This window comes from Lagenorhynchus albirostris, chromosome 7 (assembly GCF_949774975.1).
Source record: "Lagenorhynchus albirostris chromosome 7, mLagAlb1.1, whole genome shotgun sequence".
NCBI classification, from domain to species: domain Eukaryota; kingdom Metazoa; phylum Chordata; class Mammalia; order Artiodactyla; family Delphinidae; genus Lagenorhynchus; species Lagenorhynchus albirostris.
The window spans coordinates 100,190,298-100,209,775 of NC_083101.1; the positions used below are offsets into that span (position 1 = coordinate 100,190,298).

Here is a 19,478-nt window from a genome sequence, read left to right on the forward strand (position 1 = left end):
GAGGGAACCCAGCCCCACCCATTAGCAGACAAGTGGATTAAAGTTTTACTGAGCTCTGCCCACCACAGCAGCAGCCAGCTCTACCCACCAGCAGTCCCTCCCATCAGGAAACTTGCACAAGCCTCTTAGACAGCCTCATCCACCAGACGGCAGACAGCAGAAACAAGAACTACAATCCTGCAGCCTGTGGAACAAAAACCACATTCACAGAAAGACAGACAAGATGAAAAGGCAGAGGGCTATGTACCAGATGAAGGAACAAGATAAAACCCCAGAAAAACAACTAAATGAAGCGGAGACAGGAAACCTTACAGAAAAAGAATTCAGAATAATGGTAGTGAAGATGATCCAGGACCTTGGAAAAAGAATGGAGGCAAAGATCGAGAAGATGCAAGAAATGTTTAACAAAGAACTAGAAGAATTATAAAACAAACAAACAGAGATGAACAATACAATAACAAATGAAAAATACACTAGAAGGAATCAACAGTAGAATAACTGAGGCAGAAGAACGGATAAGTGACCTGGAGACAGAATGGTGGAATTCACTGCCGCGGAACAGAATTAAAAAAAAGAAATGAAGACAGCCTAAGAGACCTCTGGGACAACACTAAACACAATGACATTCACATTATAGGGGTCCCAGAAGGAGAAGAGAGAGAGAAAGGACCCGAGAAAATATTTGAAGAGATTATAGCCGAAAACTTCCCTACATTGGGAAAGGAAGTAGCCACCCAAGTCCAGGAAGCACAGAGAGTCCCAGGCAGGATAAACCCAAGGAGAAACACGCCGAGACACATAGTAATCAAATTGACAGAAATTAAAGACAAAGAAAAATTATTGAAAGCAACAAGGGAAAAACAACAAATAACATACAAGGGAACTTCCTTAAGGTTAACAGCTAATTTCTCAGCAGAAACTCTACAAGCCATAAGGGAGTGGCATGATATATTTAAAGTGATGAAAGGGAAGAATCTATAACCAAGATTACTCTACCCCACAAGGATCTCATTTAGATTCGACGGAGAAATCAAAAGCTTTACAGACAAGAAAAAGCTAAGAGAATTAAGCACCACCAAACGAGCTCTTCAACAAATCAAAAGGAACTTCACTAAGTGGGAAACACAAGAGAAGAAAAGGACCTACAAAAACAAACCCACTGAGCCTGCGCGTCTGGAGCCTGTGCTCCTCAACGGGGGAGGCCGCAGTAGTGAGAGGCCCGCGCACCGCGATGAAGAGTGGCCCCCACTTGCCGCAACTGGAGAAAGCCCTCGCACGGAAATGAAGACCCAACACAGCCATAAATAAATAATTGTTATGGGTTTGCTTTTTTTTTTTAATTTTAAGGAAATGGTAATAGGAACATACATATCGATAATTACCTTAAACATGAAAGGATTCAATGCTCCAACCAAAAGACACAGGCTCGCTCAATGGATACAAGAACAAGACCCATCTATGTGCTGTCTACTGAAGAGACCCACTTCAGACCTAGGGACACATAGAGTCTGAAAGTGAGGGGATGGAAGAAGACATTCTTTGCAAATGGTAATCAAAAGAAAGCTGGAGCAGCAATACTCATATCAGTTAAAATAGACTTTAAAATAAAGAATGTTACAAGAGACAAGGAAGGACACTACACAGATCAAGGGATCAAGCCAAGAAGAAGATATAACAATTATAAATATATATGCGCCCAACATAGGAGCACCTCAGTACATAAGGCAACTGCTAACAGCTCTAAAAGAGGAAATCAACAGTAACACAATAATAGTGGGGACTTTAACACCTCACTTACACCAATGGACAGATCATCCAAACAGAAAATTAATAAGGAAACACAAGCTTTAAATGACACAATAAACCAGACAGATTTAATTGATATTTATAGGACATTCCATCCAAAAACAGCAGATTACACTTTCTTCAAAAGTGTGCACAGAACATTCTCCAGGATAGATCACATCTTGGGTCACAAATCAAGCCTCAGTAAATTTAAGAAAACTGAAATCATATCAAGCATCTTTTCTGACCACAACACTTTGAGATTAGAAATCAATTACAGGGAAAAAAAAAGGTAAAATACACAAACACATGGAGGCTAAACAATACGTTACTAAATAACCAAGAGATCACTGAAGAAATCAAAGAGGAAATCAAAAAATACCTAGAGACAAATGACAATGAAAACAGGACTATCCAAAACCTATGGGATGCAGCAAAAGCAGTTCTAAGAGGGAAGTTTATAGCTATACAAGCCTACCTCAAGAAACAAGAAAAATCTCAAACAATCTAACCTTACACCTAAAGGAACTAGAGAAAGAAGAACAAACAAAATCCAAAGTTAGTAGAAGGAAAGTAATCATGAAGATCAGAGCAGAAATAAATGAAATAGAAACAAAGAAAACAATAACAAAGATCAATAAAACTAAAAGCTGGTTCTTTGAGAAGGTAAACAAAATAAATAAACCATTAGCCAGACTCATCAAGAAAAAGAGGGAGAAGACTCAAATCAATGAAAAAGGAGAAGTTACAACAGACACCGCAGAAATACAAAGCATCCTAAGAGACTGCTACAAGCAACCCTATGCCAATAAAATGGACACCCTGGGAGAAATGGACAAACTCTTAGAAAGGTATAACCTTCCAAGACTGAACCAGGAAGAAACAGAAAATATGAACTGATCAATCACAAGTAATGAAATTGAAACCGTGATTAAAATTCTTCCAGCAAACAAAACTCCAGGATCAGATGGCTTCACAGGTGAATTCCATCAAACATTTAGAGAAGAGCTAACACCCATCCTTCTCAAATGCTTTCAAAAAATTGCAGAGGAAGGAAAACTCCCAAACGCATTATGTGAGGCCACCATCACCCTGATACCAAAACCAGACAAAGATACTACAAAAAAAGAAAATTACAGACCAATATCACTGATGAACAAAGATGCAAAAATCCTCACCAAAATACTAGCAAACAGAATCCAACAACACATTAAAAGAATCATACACCATGATCAAGTGGGATTTATCCCAGGGATGCAAGGATTCTTCAATATATGCAAATCAATCAATGTGATACACCATATTAACAAATGGAAGAATAAAAACCATATGATCATCTCAGTAGATGCAGAAAAAGCTTTTGACAAAATTCAACACCCATTTATGATAAAAACTCTCCAGAAAGTAGGCATAGAGGGAACCCACCTCAACATAATAAAGGCCATATATGACAAACACAGCAAACACCATTCTCAATGGTGAAAAACTGGAAGCATTTCCTCGAAGATCAGGAATGAGACAAGGATGTCCACGCTCACCACTATTATTCAACATAGTTTTGGAAGTCCCAGCCACAGCAATCAGAGAAGGAAAGAAATAAAAGGAATACAAATTGGAAAAGAAGAAGTAAAGCTGTCACTGTGTGCAGATGACATGATACTATATAGAGAGAATCCTAAAGATGCCACCAGAAAACTACTAGAGCTAATCAATGAATTTGGTAAAGTTGCAGGATACAAAATTAATGCACAGAAATCTCTTGCATTCCTATACACTAATGATGAAAAATCTGAAAGAGAAATTAAGGAAACACTCCCATTTACAACTGCAACAAAAAGAATAAAATACCTAGGAATAAACCTACCTAGGGAGACAAAAGACTTGTATGCAGAAAACTATAAGACACTGATGAAAGAAATTAAAGATGATATAAACAGATGGAGAGATATACCATGTTCCTGGATTGGAAGAATCAATATTGTGAAAATGACTATACTATCCAAAGCAATCTACAGATTCAATGCAATCCCTATCAAATTACCAATGACATTTTTTACAGAACTAGAACAAAAAATCTTAAAATTTGTATGGAGACACAAAAGACCCCGAATAGCCAAAGCAGTCTTGAGGGAAAAAAACGGAGCTGGAGGAATCAGACTCCCTGACTTCAGACTATACTACAAAGCTACAGTAATCAAGACAATATGGTATTGGCACAAAAACAGAAATATAGATCAATGGAACAGGATAGAAAGCTCAGAGATAAACCCACACACCTATGGTCAACTAATCTATGACAAAGGAGGCAAGGATATACAATGGAGAAAAGACAGTCTCTTCAATAAGTGGTGTTAGGAAAATTGGGCAGCTACACGTAAAAGGATGAAATTAGAACACTCCCTAACACCATACACAGAAATAAACTCAAAATGGATTAGAGACCTAAATGTAAGACCAGACACTATAAAACTCTTAGAGGAAAACATAGGAAGAACATTCTTTGACGTAAATCACAGAAAGATCTTTTTTGATCCACCTCCTAGAGTAATGGAAGTAAAAATAAACAAATGGGACCTAATGAAACTTAAAAGTTTTGCAAAGGAAAGGAAACTGTAAACAAGGTGAAAAGACAACCCTCAGAATGGAAGAAAATATTTGCAAACGAATCAATGGACAAAGGATTAATCTCCAAAATATATAAACAGGTCATGCAGCTCAATATTAAAAAACAAGCAACCCAATCCAAAAATGGGCAGAAGACCTAAATAGACATTTCTCCAAAGAAGACATACAGATGGCCAAGAAGCACATGAAAAGCTGCTCAACATCACTAATTATTAGAGAAATGCAAATCAAAACTACAATGAGGTGTCACCTCACACCATTTATTATGGGCATCGTCAGAAAATCTACAAACAACAAATGCTGGAGATGGTGTGGAGAAAAGGGAACCCTCTTGCACTGTTGGTGCAAATGTAAATTGATACAGCCACTATGGAGAACAGTATGGAGGATCATTAGAAAACTAAAAATAGAATTACCATATGACCCAGCAATCCCACTACTGGGCATATACCCAGGGAAAACCATAATTCAAAAAGACACATGCACCCCAATGTTCACTGCAGCACTATTTACAATAGCCAGGTCATGGAAGCAACCTACATGCCCATCGACAGATGAATGGATAAAGAAGATGTGGTACATATATACAATGGAATATTACACAGCCATAAAAAGGAACGAAATTGGGGCATCTGTAGAGACGTGGATGGATCTAGAGACTGTCATACAGAGTGAATTAAGTCAGAAAGAGAAAAAGAAATATCGTGTACTAACGCATATATGTGGAACTTAGAAAAATGGTACAGATGAACCAGTTTGCAGGGCAGAAATAGAGGCACAGATGTAGAGAACAAACGTATGGACACCAAGGGGAGGAAGTGGTGGGGGTGGGGTGGGGAGATTGGGACTGACATATATACACTAATATGTATAAAATGGGTAACTAATAAGAACCCGCTGTACAAAAAAAAATAATTTAAAAAAAAAGCAGAATAAGTTTTAATTGGGTTTATCATTATTTTTTATCTCCCTACAGACTGTGCCCTGTGTTACTAACTGCACTGGGGGCTGATAGCTACCTCCGCTACCCCCTTCATAGGCCACTGCCCCCCCAAACTGACTTCATTTTGTTGCCCCAAGGTCAGTGAAAGATGAAGATGGGGGAGCCTAAAGAACCCACAGTTCACACTTTGTCCCACTACCAGAGAGCAGTGGGGCCCCAAGGTTAAGTCTCAGTGTGAAGGCTCCTGTCTCAAGGGCTCTCTCTGGGAGGGCCCCTGTCCTTTGTCCAACACTGCCTGTGCAGCCAGAGTTTGTTGGCTGTGTGCTCTTGTCCCAGGTTTTAGGGCCAACAGAAGTCTGAGAGGCTCTTGCTAAAGAATGTGGCTGCACAGTGACTCCGGGGCAAGGAAACCTTGGAGTCACCAGTGGCGAGCTGGGGCCTCTCCGTGAAGCACTTCCCAAAGCTCCAAGCTGCGGCCGTGCGTCCAAGGCTAAGCAAGCCTGGAGCAGCCTCCGTAACAGGGAGCAGGGTTCCGTCACCCCGGGAGGAATCCAGGCACCTCAAGATGCATTGGAGGCCTTTTCTCATTTTCTAGAAAACTGTGGAGGGAACAGAAGAGGCCAGCCATGAAGTTCAAATTCAGCCCAGGACACAACTCTCTATTTCCAGGGCCCCTGTCCTGGGTGTCCCATTCTGGAAGCAGCCTGGCTCAATGCTCTGACTCTACCAGCATTGGTGGAACCCCAAGAGGCCTCGGGGTCAGCCAGGAGCCTCTGGCCTGCACCCTCTCCACCTCATTACCTTTCAAGGATGCCAGGAGAGGTCAATCCTCCTCCACTGTTTTCTTGAAAAACAACCCAAGGTATTTCTTTTTTCCTATTCCTTTGATTCTCGGTGGCAGCAGTATGGGGTTTGAAAGAAGGGAGCGAAGTGCAGGCAGCTGAAGTTTTCTGAGCGTGAATAGGGAAAACAAAACACCCACTTCCAGCCAGTGGGGCATGGTGAGGCCGCCCTGTGTTTTGATACCGTTGTGGTTCACCAGTCCCACACCTATTTTTGGAGGTGGCGGGTAGGAAGTGAGGTAACGCAACCCAGATGTTAACATGAAAGCAAGCACGGGCATTCTCCAACTCACATTCCACATGTGGGCTTGGTCCTGCTACCCAGTCAGGGCCAGGCTCACAGTTCAGAAGGGAACTAGAGGTCGGCAAAGGTGCCAGGGCCCCTGCGTGGATTAGCTCGCCTGGTAAACCCACCTGCCAGTCCCAGAGCCTCCCTGCCTTGGCGTCTCACCCCAGCAATGAAAGAAACGCAGCTCTGCTGTGGCTGGATGGACAAAACCACCCGGTTCCAAGTCTCTGAGTTTTATTAGTCATTCAATAGAGAAGTCAATTTCCTAATGAACTGCGGGCTGGAAGGGAAGCTAGGAATCACCTCTCTCACCTCTTTATTTTCTGAGGAGAAACTGAACCCTTAAAGAGATTAATTAAGGAATCAGCTAGTGCGTGATTGTCATGAACTGACTTGTGTCACCCCCCAAATTCATATGCTGAAGCCCTAACCCCCACGTTAGTCCAAATGTGACTCACTTGGAGGTAGGGCCTTTCAAGAGGTAACTAAGGTTAAATGAGATCATATGGATGGGCCCTAATCCAATAGGACTGGTTTCCTTAGACGAGAAAGAGTCACCAGGGTTGTGTGTGCACGGAGGAAAGGCCATGTGAGGACACAGTGAGAAGGCGGCCATCTGCAAGCCAAGGGGAGAGGCCTCAAGAGAAACCAACCCTGCCGACACCTTGATCTTGGACTTCCAGCCTCCAGACTACGAGAATATCAATTTTCATTGTTTAAGCCACCCGGTCTGTGGTATTTTGCTATGGCAGCCCCAGAAAACTAACACAGTGATAAAGCTTGGGAGTCTCGATTTTTCTGCTCAGCGGCGTTACCAATGCCCTTGGGAGCCCCAAGGCAGGCCCTGCAGAAGCCTGGCCCACTGCCATGGGAGACGGCCCATACAGCCCACGGGGATTTCTTTCAGAGGTGACATCCTTCTTTTCCTTCCCGGGGGATAGAAATGGCAGATCCAGGCGTACAACTCTCCCATGCCCTGTGCTTGAGCACTGCGCTCATCTTTTAGAGCCTGGAGGGCCCATGAAAGGGTGAGGGCTGTTTGTGCTGCGAGTGTGGTGCCCCACTGGCATGACCGGCCACATGGGCAAGCTCAGCTCCACCCACCATAAAACCCTTCTGGAAAACTTCACTTTCTTTGGCCCAGGTCTTTCCTTTGCGTTGAAAACCCCATTCCACCCAAGTCCGATCTGTCTGAAGAGGACGGTGCCCCAGCATACGGGGACTCTTGGCACGTCAGCTTTTATGGCTCTGTTACGGCCTTCCTGGAATGCTGCTCAGCAATTACAGACGGCAAGCCCTCCCTGCGGCTGTGGGGCTGTGGCCCACGCTCCTGCTTACCCCCAAGCAAATGCCTGGCTCCGCTGAGGGCTGCTGGGTTCACCCATTGGGCGGTGAACTGTTGTGGCTGACCAATCCAGTAGTGCCTTTGACATGCTGGTGCCAAGGTCAAGAATCACCGTCAGAGCAGGCACCTGGCTGGGGAGCCACTCTGTGCCCTGATGTATCTGCATTTGCTCATTAAAAAAATAAGCCTTCAAGAAGTTCTTCCAATGAGCCAGCCCTGTACCAAATTCATGGTTTAGTGAAGAGCATTAAATAGGGTTTACCGGGCCTTTTTGGAGGATTGGATAGACGACCTCCTGGCAAAGAGGAGTTCATCCTGTTGGCTACCCCTGTGGGAAAGGTCACCCACACGAGGGGACATGATGCAGGTTTTTAGAGACGCCATCTCAGGAAGGGAGGGATGTGTCTTGGACATAACGCTGTAAAGGTTCCCTTTTCTTTCCCTCTGGAAGCCAACATACAGTCTTCGGTCCCCAGATACTATCTGTGTTGTGCTTAGATCTGTGTGATTCGCGGACCTGCTGTAATGTGGTTCCTCTGGGTTCTTGGAAAGGGCTTTTGCCAAGGGCACCACAGGTGCTGTACACCTTGAATCCCTTGCAGGAAGGATTGAGTTACAATCACCCTGTATGTCCAGCCCCAGTGCAGGGCGTGGCGCACAGTGGATCCCCAGCATCTGCCAGTAAGGCCAGTAGAGCTCATCCATGTGTCTCTTCATTTCGCTCCTCCTCTCACTGTTGGTGACGGTCACCAACAGTGAGAGCAGCAGAGCCTGACAACTTTCTGAGCTCATCATCAGAGCACCCTTCTACCACCTCTTGGAAAGCTTTAGCCTGAGGCCATCTGGTCTACATTTTCTGGGGCTTCAGTGACCACAATATAACAGAGTTCCCTCTGGGAGTCCAGGCTCCTTACCCTTTTCTGGAAGCCCATGGCGGGGATGTTACATCTCACACCAGCGTCTTCTTCATGGTTGCAGCCCTGAGACTCAGCATTGAACTTGCAGTCTATGATGGACTTCTCATTCCCGGTGCACTCAATTTCATTGAGGTGGATGGGTCCTATCCCTGGGGATGGAAAATGCACATAGGCTATGAAACCTTCTAGGATGGGAAAGAAAGTTCCAGACAATAAGAACATGCCTCTCCCATCCTCAAAATCCTCCCAACCACCTCCTATAATCAGCTTGATGACCCAGGCCTCTTCTACCTAGAGAGAATTTTTTCTTGTCTTGGGAATCATTTCTTCCATGAGAAGAAACAAAAGTTGCTACTAACTTGTGTGACCTTGACCAACTCACTCAGCCTCTCTGAATATCGTTTTCTCACTGAAATAAAGGGGTTGGACTAGAGGACAACATTCCATTCACTGATGAATCCGAAAGGGGTGACTGTCACTGTGTAGTCAGGCTCCCCGCAGGAAAGAGATAGCATTCTCAAATTGGATGATCTGAGTTAGAGAAAGAGATTTTAAAAATAAAGTTATGGACAGAGCGTGGGGAAATCACAGTGGACAGTCCAGTACTTGTGGGCTAGTAATCCTGGGGCACAGAGGCCACCCCCAGGCCTGCAGGAGTAAAAGGAGGTGCCGATATCTGGCCCAGGAGAGCAAAAAAGCCATGTGCGGAGGCCACCTTTGAAGAGCCATTACCCTCCGTGGAGGGACACAGTGGCCCACAAGGAGAGTAAAGACCTGACCCCTCCACTCTCCCCACCTCCAGTCTCCCCCAGGGCTCTCAGCTGGCCACACCCAAGCCTGCCTCCCAGGACCCTGGATCACGTGGGCAAGGCAGAGAGTGGAGCCGTAAGGGCAGATGGAAGACATTCAGCAAGGACCTCTATTGTGCACGCGGGAAGCTTCCCTTACAGGCACCGGGGTGACAAGGGGGAGCCTCCCACTGCTGGGGAGAGGAAATTCTGTCTGTCCGGCATTCAGCTCAGCTCAGCTCACAGATCCACCTCTCCTCTCTCTAACCCATCAAGATGGATCCAAGTCCAGTTCTTTCCGGGAGCTCCTGACTGCCTGGAAGCCCACCTTGGACCCTGTCTTGCCCTGCATTCTCCTCTCTCTCCTGGTCCTTGCCACCCTCCTCTGGTTCGGGTCGGTCCCTCAGCACCCAAACGTGCTAAAATCTCCCATCTTTACAACGACCCTCCCCTGATCCTACACCTCCCTCTGGCCTGTCACGTTCCTTCCCTTCAGGGAGAACTTCTTGAAAGACTCATCTGCTTTTGTCCTTTCTCATTCCAGCAGGAGGGCCTTCTCCAGCCTGTTTTTCCGCCAGCACCTCCCCATCTCAGGAAGTGGTACCTCCATGCACCTGGCCGTTCTCAGCAGAACCCAGAGGCACCGTCTCCTCCTCCTTTATCACAGACAAGCAATCCTTCACCACGTTCTGTTCGCTCCCCGCAAATCTCAGTGCTTTCCATTTCTGCCACCACGACACTAGTCCAACCCTGTCATCTCCCAGTAGGATGAATGAAATAGCCTCTAGTCTCCCTCCGGCTTTCTTAGTCCAAAATATTTGCCACGCACAGCCCAAGAGATTTTTTTTTATGCACATTGAATCATGTCACCCCCTGTCTTAAACCCCTGTGATGGCTTCTCACTGCACTTCAGGGTAAAATCCACAGTCCCCAAATGGTCCGACTAGAGACAGGCCTCCACTTAGCGTTCCAGCTTTGCCTGCTCCTCCCTAGCTCGGCCACACCAGCCTCCCTTTGGCTGTTCCATTGAGCCAAGCATTTCCCTCCGCCTGGACCTTCTTCCTCCTCAGCAGCGAACTCCTGCTCATCCTTCAGGGCTCAGCTTTGATGCCACTTTGACGGCACAACCTTTCTGTGCCGCATCTAAGCTGGGTCCCCTCGGGTAGCCTCCACTGAGCACTCTGCTTCACACTGCACTCAAGCGCCTCCCTGTTCAATGTCTGTCTGCTTCCCCACTGGGTTGGAGGCCCCACGAGGGCAGGCACTATGTCTGTGTGCCTTGTGAATTCCCAACAAGAGCCTGGCAAACAGGAAGTGTTGCAAGCAGCATGTGAATGGATGTCCTTGGCTTCACTAAGTCCCTGCTGATGTCAGCCTCTGTGCCAGGTGCTGGGGACTCACAGAGGAATTAAGGCAGGCCCTGCCGTGACAAGCTCACGGTTAGCGCCTGGGGGAGGCAGACACTTACACAAAGACTTGTAATAGCATGTGGTAAATGATAAAGATGGAGGTGACTTCGGGTGCTTTGGAGTCAAAGGAGGGACCCCTGGCTCTTGGTTTCTGGAGACACCTGGTATCTAGGCTCACTGAGCCCCAAAATTAAATTCCAGGAGCAACCCACTGTGACAGGTAAGAGCCAAGTTTCCATTTCCTTGGAAATTCATAAATGATGAAGCTTCCAATTCCTTGGAATTTTATAAAATTTATAAAAACACATCGGTCACTGTGGCTGGAAATACCCAAGGACTCAGAGCGGAAAGGCTATGCAAAATACAGATCCCCAACAGAGACTCTGAAGCAAGCAGAGCCTCAGCTCATGAATTAAGATGGGCTCAGAAACACAGAGCAGCCTTGGATTTGAGTATCCAGTTAGAGCAGTGGCTTGTCTGATGATTGTGAGGAGAGTGATGATGGTGATAATGGCAATGATGACAGGGATGATGGTACTGGCAGTAATGATGATGGTGTTGGTGGTGGTGGTGATGATGGTGGTGATGGTGATGATGATGATGATGGTGATGGTGATGATGGTGATGATGGTGATGGTGGTGATGGTGGTGATGGTGATGATGGTGATGGTGGTGATGGTGGTGATGGTGATGATGGTGATGATGGTGATGGTGGTGATGGTGATGATGATGATGATGACTCCATGTCCAACCTGCTAGAACGATGTTATGGACTTGGGACCCACAACTCTGCAGGTTGCCACCAGATTTTGAAGATCACAGTAGAATAGACTAGGACAACGCACAGCCTTTTGCATGTTATAAAGGTAAGCATTGTCTCCAGAGACTTATGTTTCGGCTTTACTTGCATGTGCTGGCAGTATTTCTGATGGGCGGTTTCAAGCAAAAGGGTTTGAAAGGCACTGCTCCGGAGCTGCCCCATCCAGCGCAGCAGCTGCCACCTCGCCGAGCCCTTGGAACGTGGTCAGTCCAGACCAAGATGGGCCGTAAGTGCAAAACGCATCCTGCATTTCAGAGAGTCAGTACCCTACCTGTGAACTATCTCATCAAGAGCATTTATATTGATTACATGTTGAAATCATCATGTTTTGCAAATATTATATATAATATTAAGGAAAATAGATTATTAAAATGAATTTCATCTGTTTCTTTTTTTTTTTTCTGCGGTACGCGGGCCCCTCACCGCTGTGGCCTCTCCCGTTGCGGAGCGCAGGCTCCAGACCGCAGGCCCAGCGGCCATGGCTCACGGGCCCAGCCGCTCCGCGGCATGTGGGATCTTCCCGGACCGGGGCATGAACCCGTGTCCCCTGCATCGGCAGGCGGACTCCCAACCACTGCGCCACCAGGGAAGCCCCATCTGTTTCTTTTTATTTGTTCTTTACATGGCTACTAGAAAGTGTTAACATTACATATGTGGCTCACATTATATGTCTGTTGGACAGCGTGGGTCTGGAGTGTTGGAATTTCTTTACCAAGTGTTTGTTCAGCTCACCCTACTTAGGCAACTGGAACTAATTCATTCATTCATTCCTTTTTTTTTTTTTTTTTGGCCACACCGCGAGGCTTGTGGGATCCTTTAGTTCCCCGACCAGGGATCCAACCCGTGCCCCCTGCAGTGGAAGCGCAGAGTCCTAACCACTGGACTGCTAGGGAATTCCCTCATTCATTCATTCCTGATAAAATGAATGTCTCCAGAAGACTATGAGCCAGGCATGGTGGGAGCCAGTTGTGTGAACAGACAGCTAGAGTTCAGATGTGTACAGGGGATCTCAGAACACAAAGCACAGTGCCTGACTCTGACCTAACATCCATGCTGGTGATAAGAACAGGTCTCAGAATCCCAGGAGGCTGGACAGACAGAACCTCAGACACCGTGAATCCAGGGAAGGATCTGAGACCCAGAAGGTTGCTCAAGCTCACCGAGCATGTAGGTGGCAGGGCCAGGACCAGGACTCAGACTGCCCGCCCCTCAGCACTTGCCCTTTCACTCCCCTCGCTGTGGGTGTGGTAACTTGGTCCACCAGCTAGAGGCAGGGCTGAGGATGGACCCTGACTGTTCTGTGGCTTGACATCAAATGTGGACTTTCCCCTTTCTGCCTACCAGAGTTGACCTGCCCAATGTGGCAGGAGATGATAAATCATCCAATGGTTCTTTCAAGGACAGCATTGAAAATGCCAAATGTCTCTTTCTCCCAGAGTCCCGTGGGCCCTGGGAAAATTCTGGCTGCTCTGGGCAGTGAAATAATTAGGTCAAATAGCACACACCCATGATAAATGGAATGTTTATGTCATCTGGGGCTTGTTTCCTCCTCAGAATGAGTGGTCTTTGTCCTGTAGGCCTGGGGAGACCACAAACCAACACATTACCTAATTAGTACAATGGACTGTGGGAATATTCGAGATTCAAGGGAACCGCAAAGAGCTCACCACGACAGGGGAGGAGAAGGATTGTCACTGGGTCACGGACGGCTGGCACGAAGCAAGGTTCTAGTCCACCCTAGACCCTCAAACTTCAGTAGACCCCAGGAAGCTTGCAGGGATTGGAGGTAGAGATGCTCTGAATGTGAGCAGGCTGAGACAGCTGGGTCGAAGGGAGAAGCGCACATCTGAGAGTTAGAAGACTCGAGTTTCAATCTTTCTCTGCCACTAACTACAGGTGTGACCTCAGGCTCGCTCTCCAGAGCCTCAGATTCCTCATCTGTTGTACGAGATGACCTCTGAGTTCTTCTGTAGCAGCGCCATCTATGATTCCAAGACTGTCTCTAGGGTCCACTGGGCTGTTATTTCCTCCAGGTTGTGGCCAATGACCTCACCATACTCCTTTCTGTGGGGTGATGGTGTTATTCCTGACAGTGTGGAGACATCCTCTCCTCACGGGATAGGACAGCCCGCCCTCGTCTGCAGCCCACTCTCCTCCCTCCCCACCCCCTCCCAACCACGGCAGCGCCCGGTCTGCAGCAGCCTCCCTGGGGGTCAACACTGAAAAGATTCCTGCAGATGACTGGTTTCCTTTGCTCAACACACAAAGTCCCCCTGGGTGGGGTGGGGTGGGGCGCTGGACGCTCGCTGGGCTGCAGCGTCTGTTTGGGGCAAAGACTCCACCCTCTGCAGGACCAGGGCTGGCACAGGGCAGTGGTCTTCATGGGGGTCGGGAGGGGAAGTTATCTGTTGTGTTGCCATGTCATGTTGACAACATTCCTCTCAACAGGGTGACATGCTTGAAAGCCTCCTATACTCATTTTGTTCTTTGCTCAAAGGAAAGATTTGTTTGAGACACTTAATAAAAACCAGGCCCCTTCTTTTGTTAGCATCTCATGACATTGGGAGCAGGGCATCCTGTTCCCAGTCTCTGGCGGCAGGGAGAGAATGTTTGTGGTGCTAACTCAGGGTGGAAAAGTAAGATGACATGCAGGATTCTTTTGTGCCCGGGGTGGTCCATAGCCTCATGAATTCTGAGGTCTTCTCCTGGGGGAAGGACCTGGAAATTCCAGCTTTTTCAGTGGGGCTGTGGGGAGCATTGGGTTAGGAGTCGGGTAGACCTCCATTAGAATATTCATTGGGTGCTAATATGCTGTCTCATCTTGGTCGTTTACTTCCTTCTCTAGGTCTCAGCTTCCAAATCCATAAAATGGGCACTCAATATTCCCTAAGGCCCTTCCAGCTCCAACTGCCTGGGGAGAGGCCTGGGATTGTCTAACAGAGCAGCAGCTGCTGGAGGGAGGAGGCAAAGCAGGAAGAGCCTGGAAAGGATGAGGCCAGCCAGCCCCCACTGGGCTCCCCGTGTGACACTTTCCGTGAAGAGAGCGCACAGAACGTCCTCCCCACGCCTTACCTTGCCCCAGCCGGGAGCCTGTGATGGCCTCTTTGGCGCTCCCGAAGCCCAGCTCTCTGCAGACCACGCTGGCGGACACCAGGTCCCACTTGTCGTCGCAGACGGTACCCCATTCTCCGTTCTTGAGCACCTCCACGCGGCCCTCCCCGACATTGGCACCTCCTCTCAACCGCACCAGGGGTTGCTGAAGAGACACATGGTCCTGCTGAGCGCAGCTCACTCCCCTCCTTTCCCAACCCCTCCCCACTCCCGGGACCCAGGCTAGGAGCTGACAGTGCTCGATCTGCGTGTGTGCCCGCGGAGGGGTGGAGGCGCGCATGCTCACTCTGCGTGGTCGGCTCGGCGGTGCGCTCCCTTTGCAGCCTTCTCGTGGACCTTTCGTCCTGGGCCACTGGGGAGCCCATCAGGGACCCTCAGCAGCTGATCACCCCACCCCATACTTGCTCGACGACCTTAACACCAACACTTCCCTCCACCCCCTCACTCCAGAACCTCAAGCTTCAGAGCTACAGAAAGAACCTCCTACCCCCAAAGTCTGCAGACTACAAATGGATCATAATTCTATCCTGCTTGTAACAGCGTGCTGCGGTCTAGCCCCGGGGGAGATTCCAGGGCGCTAAACGGACCAACCACAAGGATCCTGCTCTGCAGGCGGATGAGAGGCAGGAGAGAGAAGACGGAGAGTGAGCGGGCGGGGCCCCACTGAGGCGGCCAAGACTTGGGAATGGGCCGTGGCAAGGGGGTGGGGAGCCTCCCACTGGTGACGTCCCACATCGGTCCTGCAGCTGGGCTCATGATCAGTCGCCACTCCAGCTCTGCCACTCCGATTCTACTCCACGTCTAGATCAGCCCAACTCTTCAGAAGGTGCAGCCCCACCAGATATGCTGAGAGTAGGTGGTTATAGTTTAGTTATGCCTACTTGCTCACTGACAGCCTGGAAGCCTTATCACCTTATGGGCTTATTTAATTGCACAGGAGTAAGACCTACTCTCCAACAGCATCTTAATCCCGTTGGATTACACCTTACAAGATGGGAGACAGGTCATTTGACTCCATCTGCCCACATATCCTGCTTTGCATCCGTTTCTGTGCATGCGTGTGTGTGTGTGTGTGTGTGTGTGTGTGTGTGTGTGTGTGTGTGCTGGGGTGGGGAACTCAGAAGGCTGTGAGGCTCTGAGTTATTGCTGATGCCATTTGATTCAATACAGAAGGAGTAAGGGGTGACTGTGCAGCCCTTCTGTGTGTGTTGGATCAGACCAGAGTCATTGTTCTACTCTGGCCTGTGCAGTCCACAGCCCCGGACTCCCTTCATCACACCCACTGATGGTCTGGACGAGGCAGCCCTGGCTGGAGGTGGTGTTTTTCAAGCATTAACATACAGCAGTCATCTCGAGGGCCAAGGCATCAAACAAGAGCCTGTGTCTCCAACCTCCAGCCAAGGTCCCCACCCAGATTTACAGACCTCAGGGACAGACCCTGGCACTAGAGGGAGAAGAAAAGAGGGACAGGGAGGGGTGCAAAACCCACACTGGCTTCGAGAAACTTTAGTCTAGCTTTAGAAAACAAGACAAATACAACTGCTGGCCCCAGCCCCTGACTGTTGCAGAACCGTGACCTCTCCCTTCCCCCATTTCCTTTCCTAAGCTCTCTAGCTGGATGTCAGGGTCCCCTTCCCATGGAGCGGACCATCCGTGACTCAGGCGTAAGGCAGAGTCCCAGATAACCTTACCCCATCTGGCAGAGGCCAGGATGAGTCAGCTGGCCCTGGAAGAAAGAAAGGAACCAAGGGAAAATCTGATGTAAGCCTTTCTTGCTCTTTTTTTTGGAACTGGTTTGGTATGAGTTTGATTCCTTTGCTTTCAACCACACAGTAAGAGGAATTCCAAAACAGTAGGATCTGGTATTCTGGATGACACATGAGGAAAGCTCAGAGGCTCAGGCTGAGGCTGTGGCTATCCAAGCACGTGGCAGTGGGGGGAGTGAGGGGCTGCAGGCATGCCTCTGTGGCCTGGCTGCACACGTGTGATGTGTGGTCAGGTCTGTGCAGTTTGGAGGCCCTGGTGGGGACGGAGGGGGACGGCGCTGGCTTCCGGACGGAAGTGCCAGGAAGACACCCCAAAGAGTTCCCACACCCTCCGGTTGACGCCTGGGCTCGCTGTGTTCACTTCACTCCTTTGGTTTAAGGGTTCTTCTTTTGTCCAAATATGCCACCCCAGCCTGGCAGGGGGCACCCAGTGTGGCTTATTGGCTCCTGCCTGGGTTTCTGGATCCCACTGGGTGAGTGGTATCAGCCCCTGTCCAAGAGCAGGTCATCAGATGTTGATGGACAGGAGAGATTGGAGAGGGCAGGGGGGTAGATAGGGGGAGAGACATGGAGAAGGGACAGTAGACACGGAATGAGGCTGCCTCGGCTTGGGGAGGGGTTGCTACTCCTGCCTTCCACTCCACCCCCCTACCTGGACCCGCCTGACACACCATCTGCCCCCATCAGAGTTTACTCTCTCGTCTTACCCCTAATGTGATCGGAGCTGACTTGGAACCTGTCCTGGCCCGGGGGACCGATTGCCAAGTAATTCGGTTTCGTCTGATACAGGGAATCAATCCCTACTAAATGATTAGCTCTCTTTCCTAACCATCCTTCTGCTCTTTCCAGGTGCTCTTCCCACCCACCGGCCCATATTAGCAGTTTTCAGAGTATGCAAATCACAGAGACACTTTGTGGATATATGAAAAGAGGAGCATAGGAAATAGAAAAGCTGCCTAATGACTTTCAGGGGAAGACAGAAGAGTGCACTTTCTCGTCTTCAGAGGATGTGTCAAGCCTGCCAGTGGTTGGGCTAGTTCGCTTGTCCTAAGGAATCAGTCAGTTGAAGCGGGGATGCAATTGATGTGAACAGACGTACACTGACATCTCTTGAATACACCCACACGCACACACACTGGCTGGTTCACAAACGTATAACGTGATAACGGGTACAGATAACACAGACGTGGTGATGGCACGTTTCCACTTACTATCATGGTGACAGCTTTTAAAAATGGTGACCCTTTCTGTTGCAGAATAAACCAGAGCTCGTTGGAAAGTTGCTGATTTCACGTGCTTTTGACGGTTGGATCGTTTTTCCAGAGGCTCCAGGATGCTTGATTCCTCTGGGAATTGTGCAGGAGCCCCAGGTGGCCACCCCCACCCTTCATGCGGTCCACACGGAGCCTGTGACGTCAGTAATGAGTCATGTTCCTCTCCAGTGTATCTGTCCCCCACAAAGGGGACGCTGGCCTCAGAATAGAGCAGCAGTGGAAGGACAGGTAGGGGTGCTAATGATTAGGGGCAGGGGCTCAGCTTCTTGTCACACCCTAGAAGTGGCATCTATCGGAGAGGCTGGCCCTGACGGGTGTCCTCTGCCTTCCTGCCCTCTAGAAAAGTGGTCTTCGTTTCCTTGCTGTCTCTTGGGGGTCCCTCTCTGCTCCCTTAACCACCAGACCTCCCCCTCAGGTGCCAAGTGGCCAAATCACCTGCCCCATCCTCACCTCTGGCTTGTAGGCTTTCCGGAATCTTGAGGGTCCATCAGGGCTGAAGACCTGGCCAGGCACACAACTCACCACGGCCGGCAGCCCGTTCTCACAGGTGACATTCTTGACGGGGTCCAGCGACACCTGAGGACCCAGCCTGCAGCTGGAGATGTGGGCCTCTGTGCCTGTGCAGTCCATGGAGAACGGCCAATAGCGCTGCTTCTTGCGGGCGGCAAACATTCTGCAGAAGGGAAGACGGGGCAGGTGACCAAGGCATCATGGTGCCCACCCCTCCCTTCTTCCACAACTGGGCATTGGACCAGCCATTTTGCCAGCTGCTGGGGATCTGGTGGTGGAACCAGAGAGGCACGGTCCCTGCTCTTGGGATTCAGTCCTACTCCAGACCGAGCTCTGCAGGGTGCACCTGCCAGCACTCACTGAACACTTGGTCATGCTGGGCCCGCGCTGGGCACTGCGGAGCAGGACCCGGAAGGGCAGTGGTGGCCTCCTGCCCACAGGAAGCTCACATTCTAGAAGACAAGGGACTAACCGAGTGTAGTGAGATAATACTAAAGTCTACAAATACAAAATGCAGAAAGGGATCTAAGAGGGACAAATACAATGGAATATTCGCCATAAAAAAAGAATGACATGTTGCCATTTGCAGCAACATGGATGGACCTAGAGATTATCATACTAAGTGAAGTAAGTCAGACAGAAAAAGACCAGATGTTATGGAAAAACCCAAACGAAATTTTTGGCCAACCCAATATTATATGGTATCACTTATATGTGGAATCTAAACAAATAATACAAATGAACTCATATACAAAACGGAAACAGACTCAACGGACATAGAAAACAAACTTATGGTTACCAAAGGGGAAAGGGGGGAGGGATAAATTACGATTTGGGATTAACAGATACACACGACTATATATAAAGTAGATAAAAAAGAAGGACCTACTGTATAGCACAGGGAACTATATTCAGTATGCTGTAATAACCTATAATGGAAAATAATCTTCAGTTTTATATGTATATATGAAGAAAAGAAAAGTTATATATAAATATATATAAAAGAATATATATATAACCGAACCACTTCGTTGTACACCTGAAACTAACACAA

The 19,478-nt window shown here is 48.3% G+C and overlaps 1 protein-coding gene across 3 annotated transcripts in view; it reads right to left on the reverse strand.

The window, feature by feature from the left end:
- LOXL2 (lysyl oxidase like 2) overlaps window positions 1-19,478 on the reverse strand; it is a 102,110-nt gene that overhangs the window by 25,226 nt on the left and 57,406 nt on the right. For all 3 annotated transcript variants that reach the window (XM_060155664.1, XM_060155666.1, XM_060155667.1), the window contains 3 exons: window positions 18,365-18,587; window positions 14,836-15,019; window positions 8,744-8,895 (listed from right to left, as the gene is read on the reverse strand). In XM_060155664.1, coding sequence (XP_060011647.1) covers window positions 8,744-8,895; window positions 14,836-15,019; window positions 18,365-18,587 — 559 coding nt within the window. The remainder of the gene's footprint in view (window positions 1-8,743; window positions 8,896-14,835; window positions 15,020-18,364; window positions 18,588-19,478) is intronic.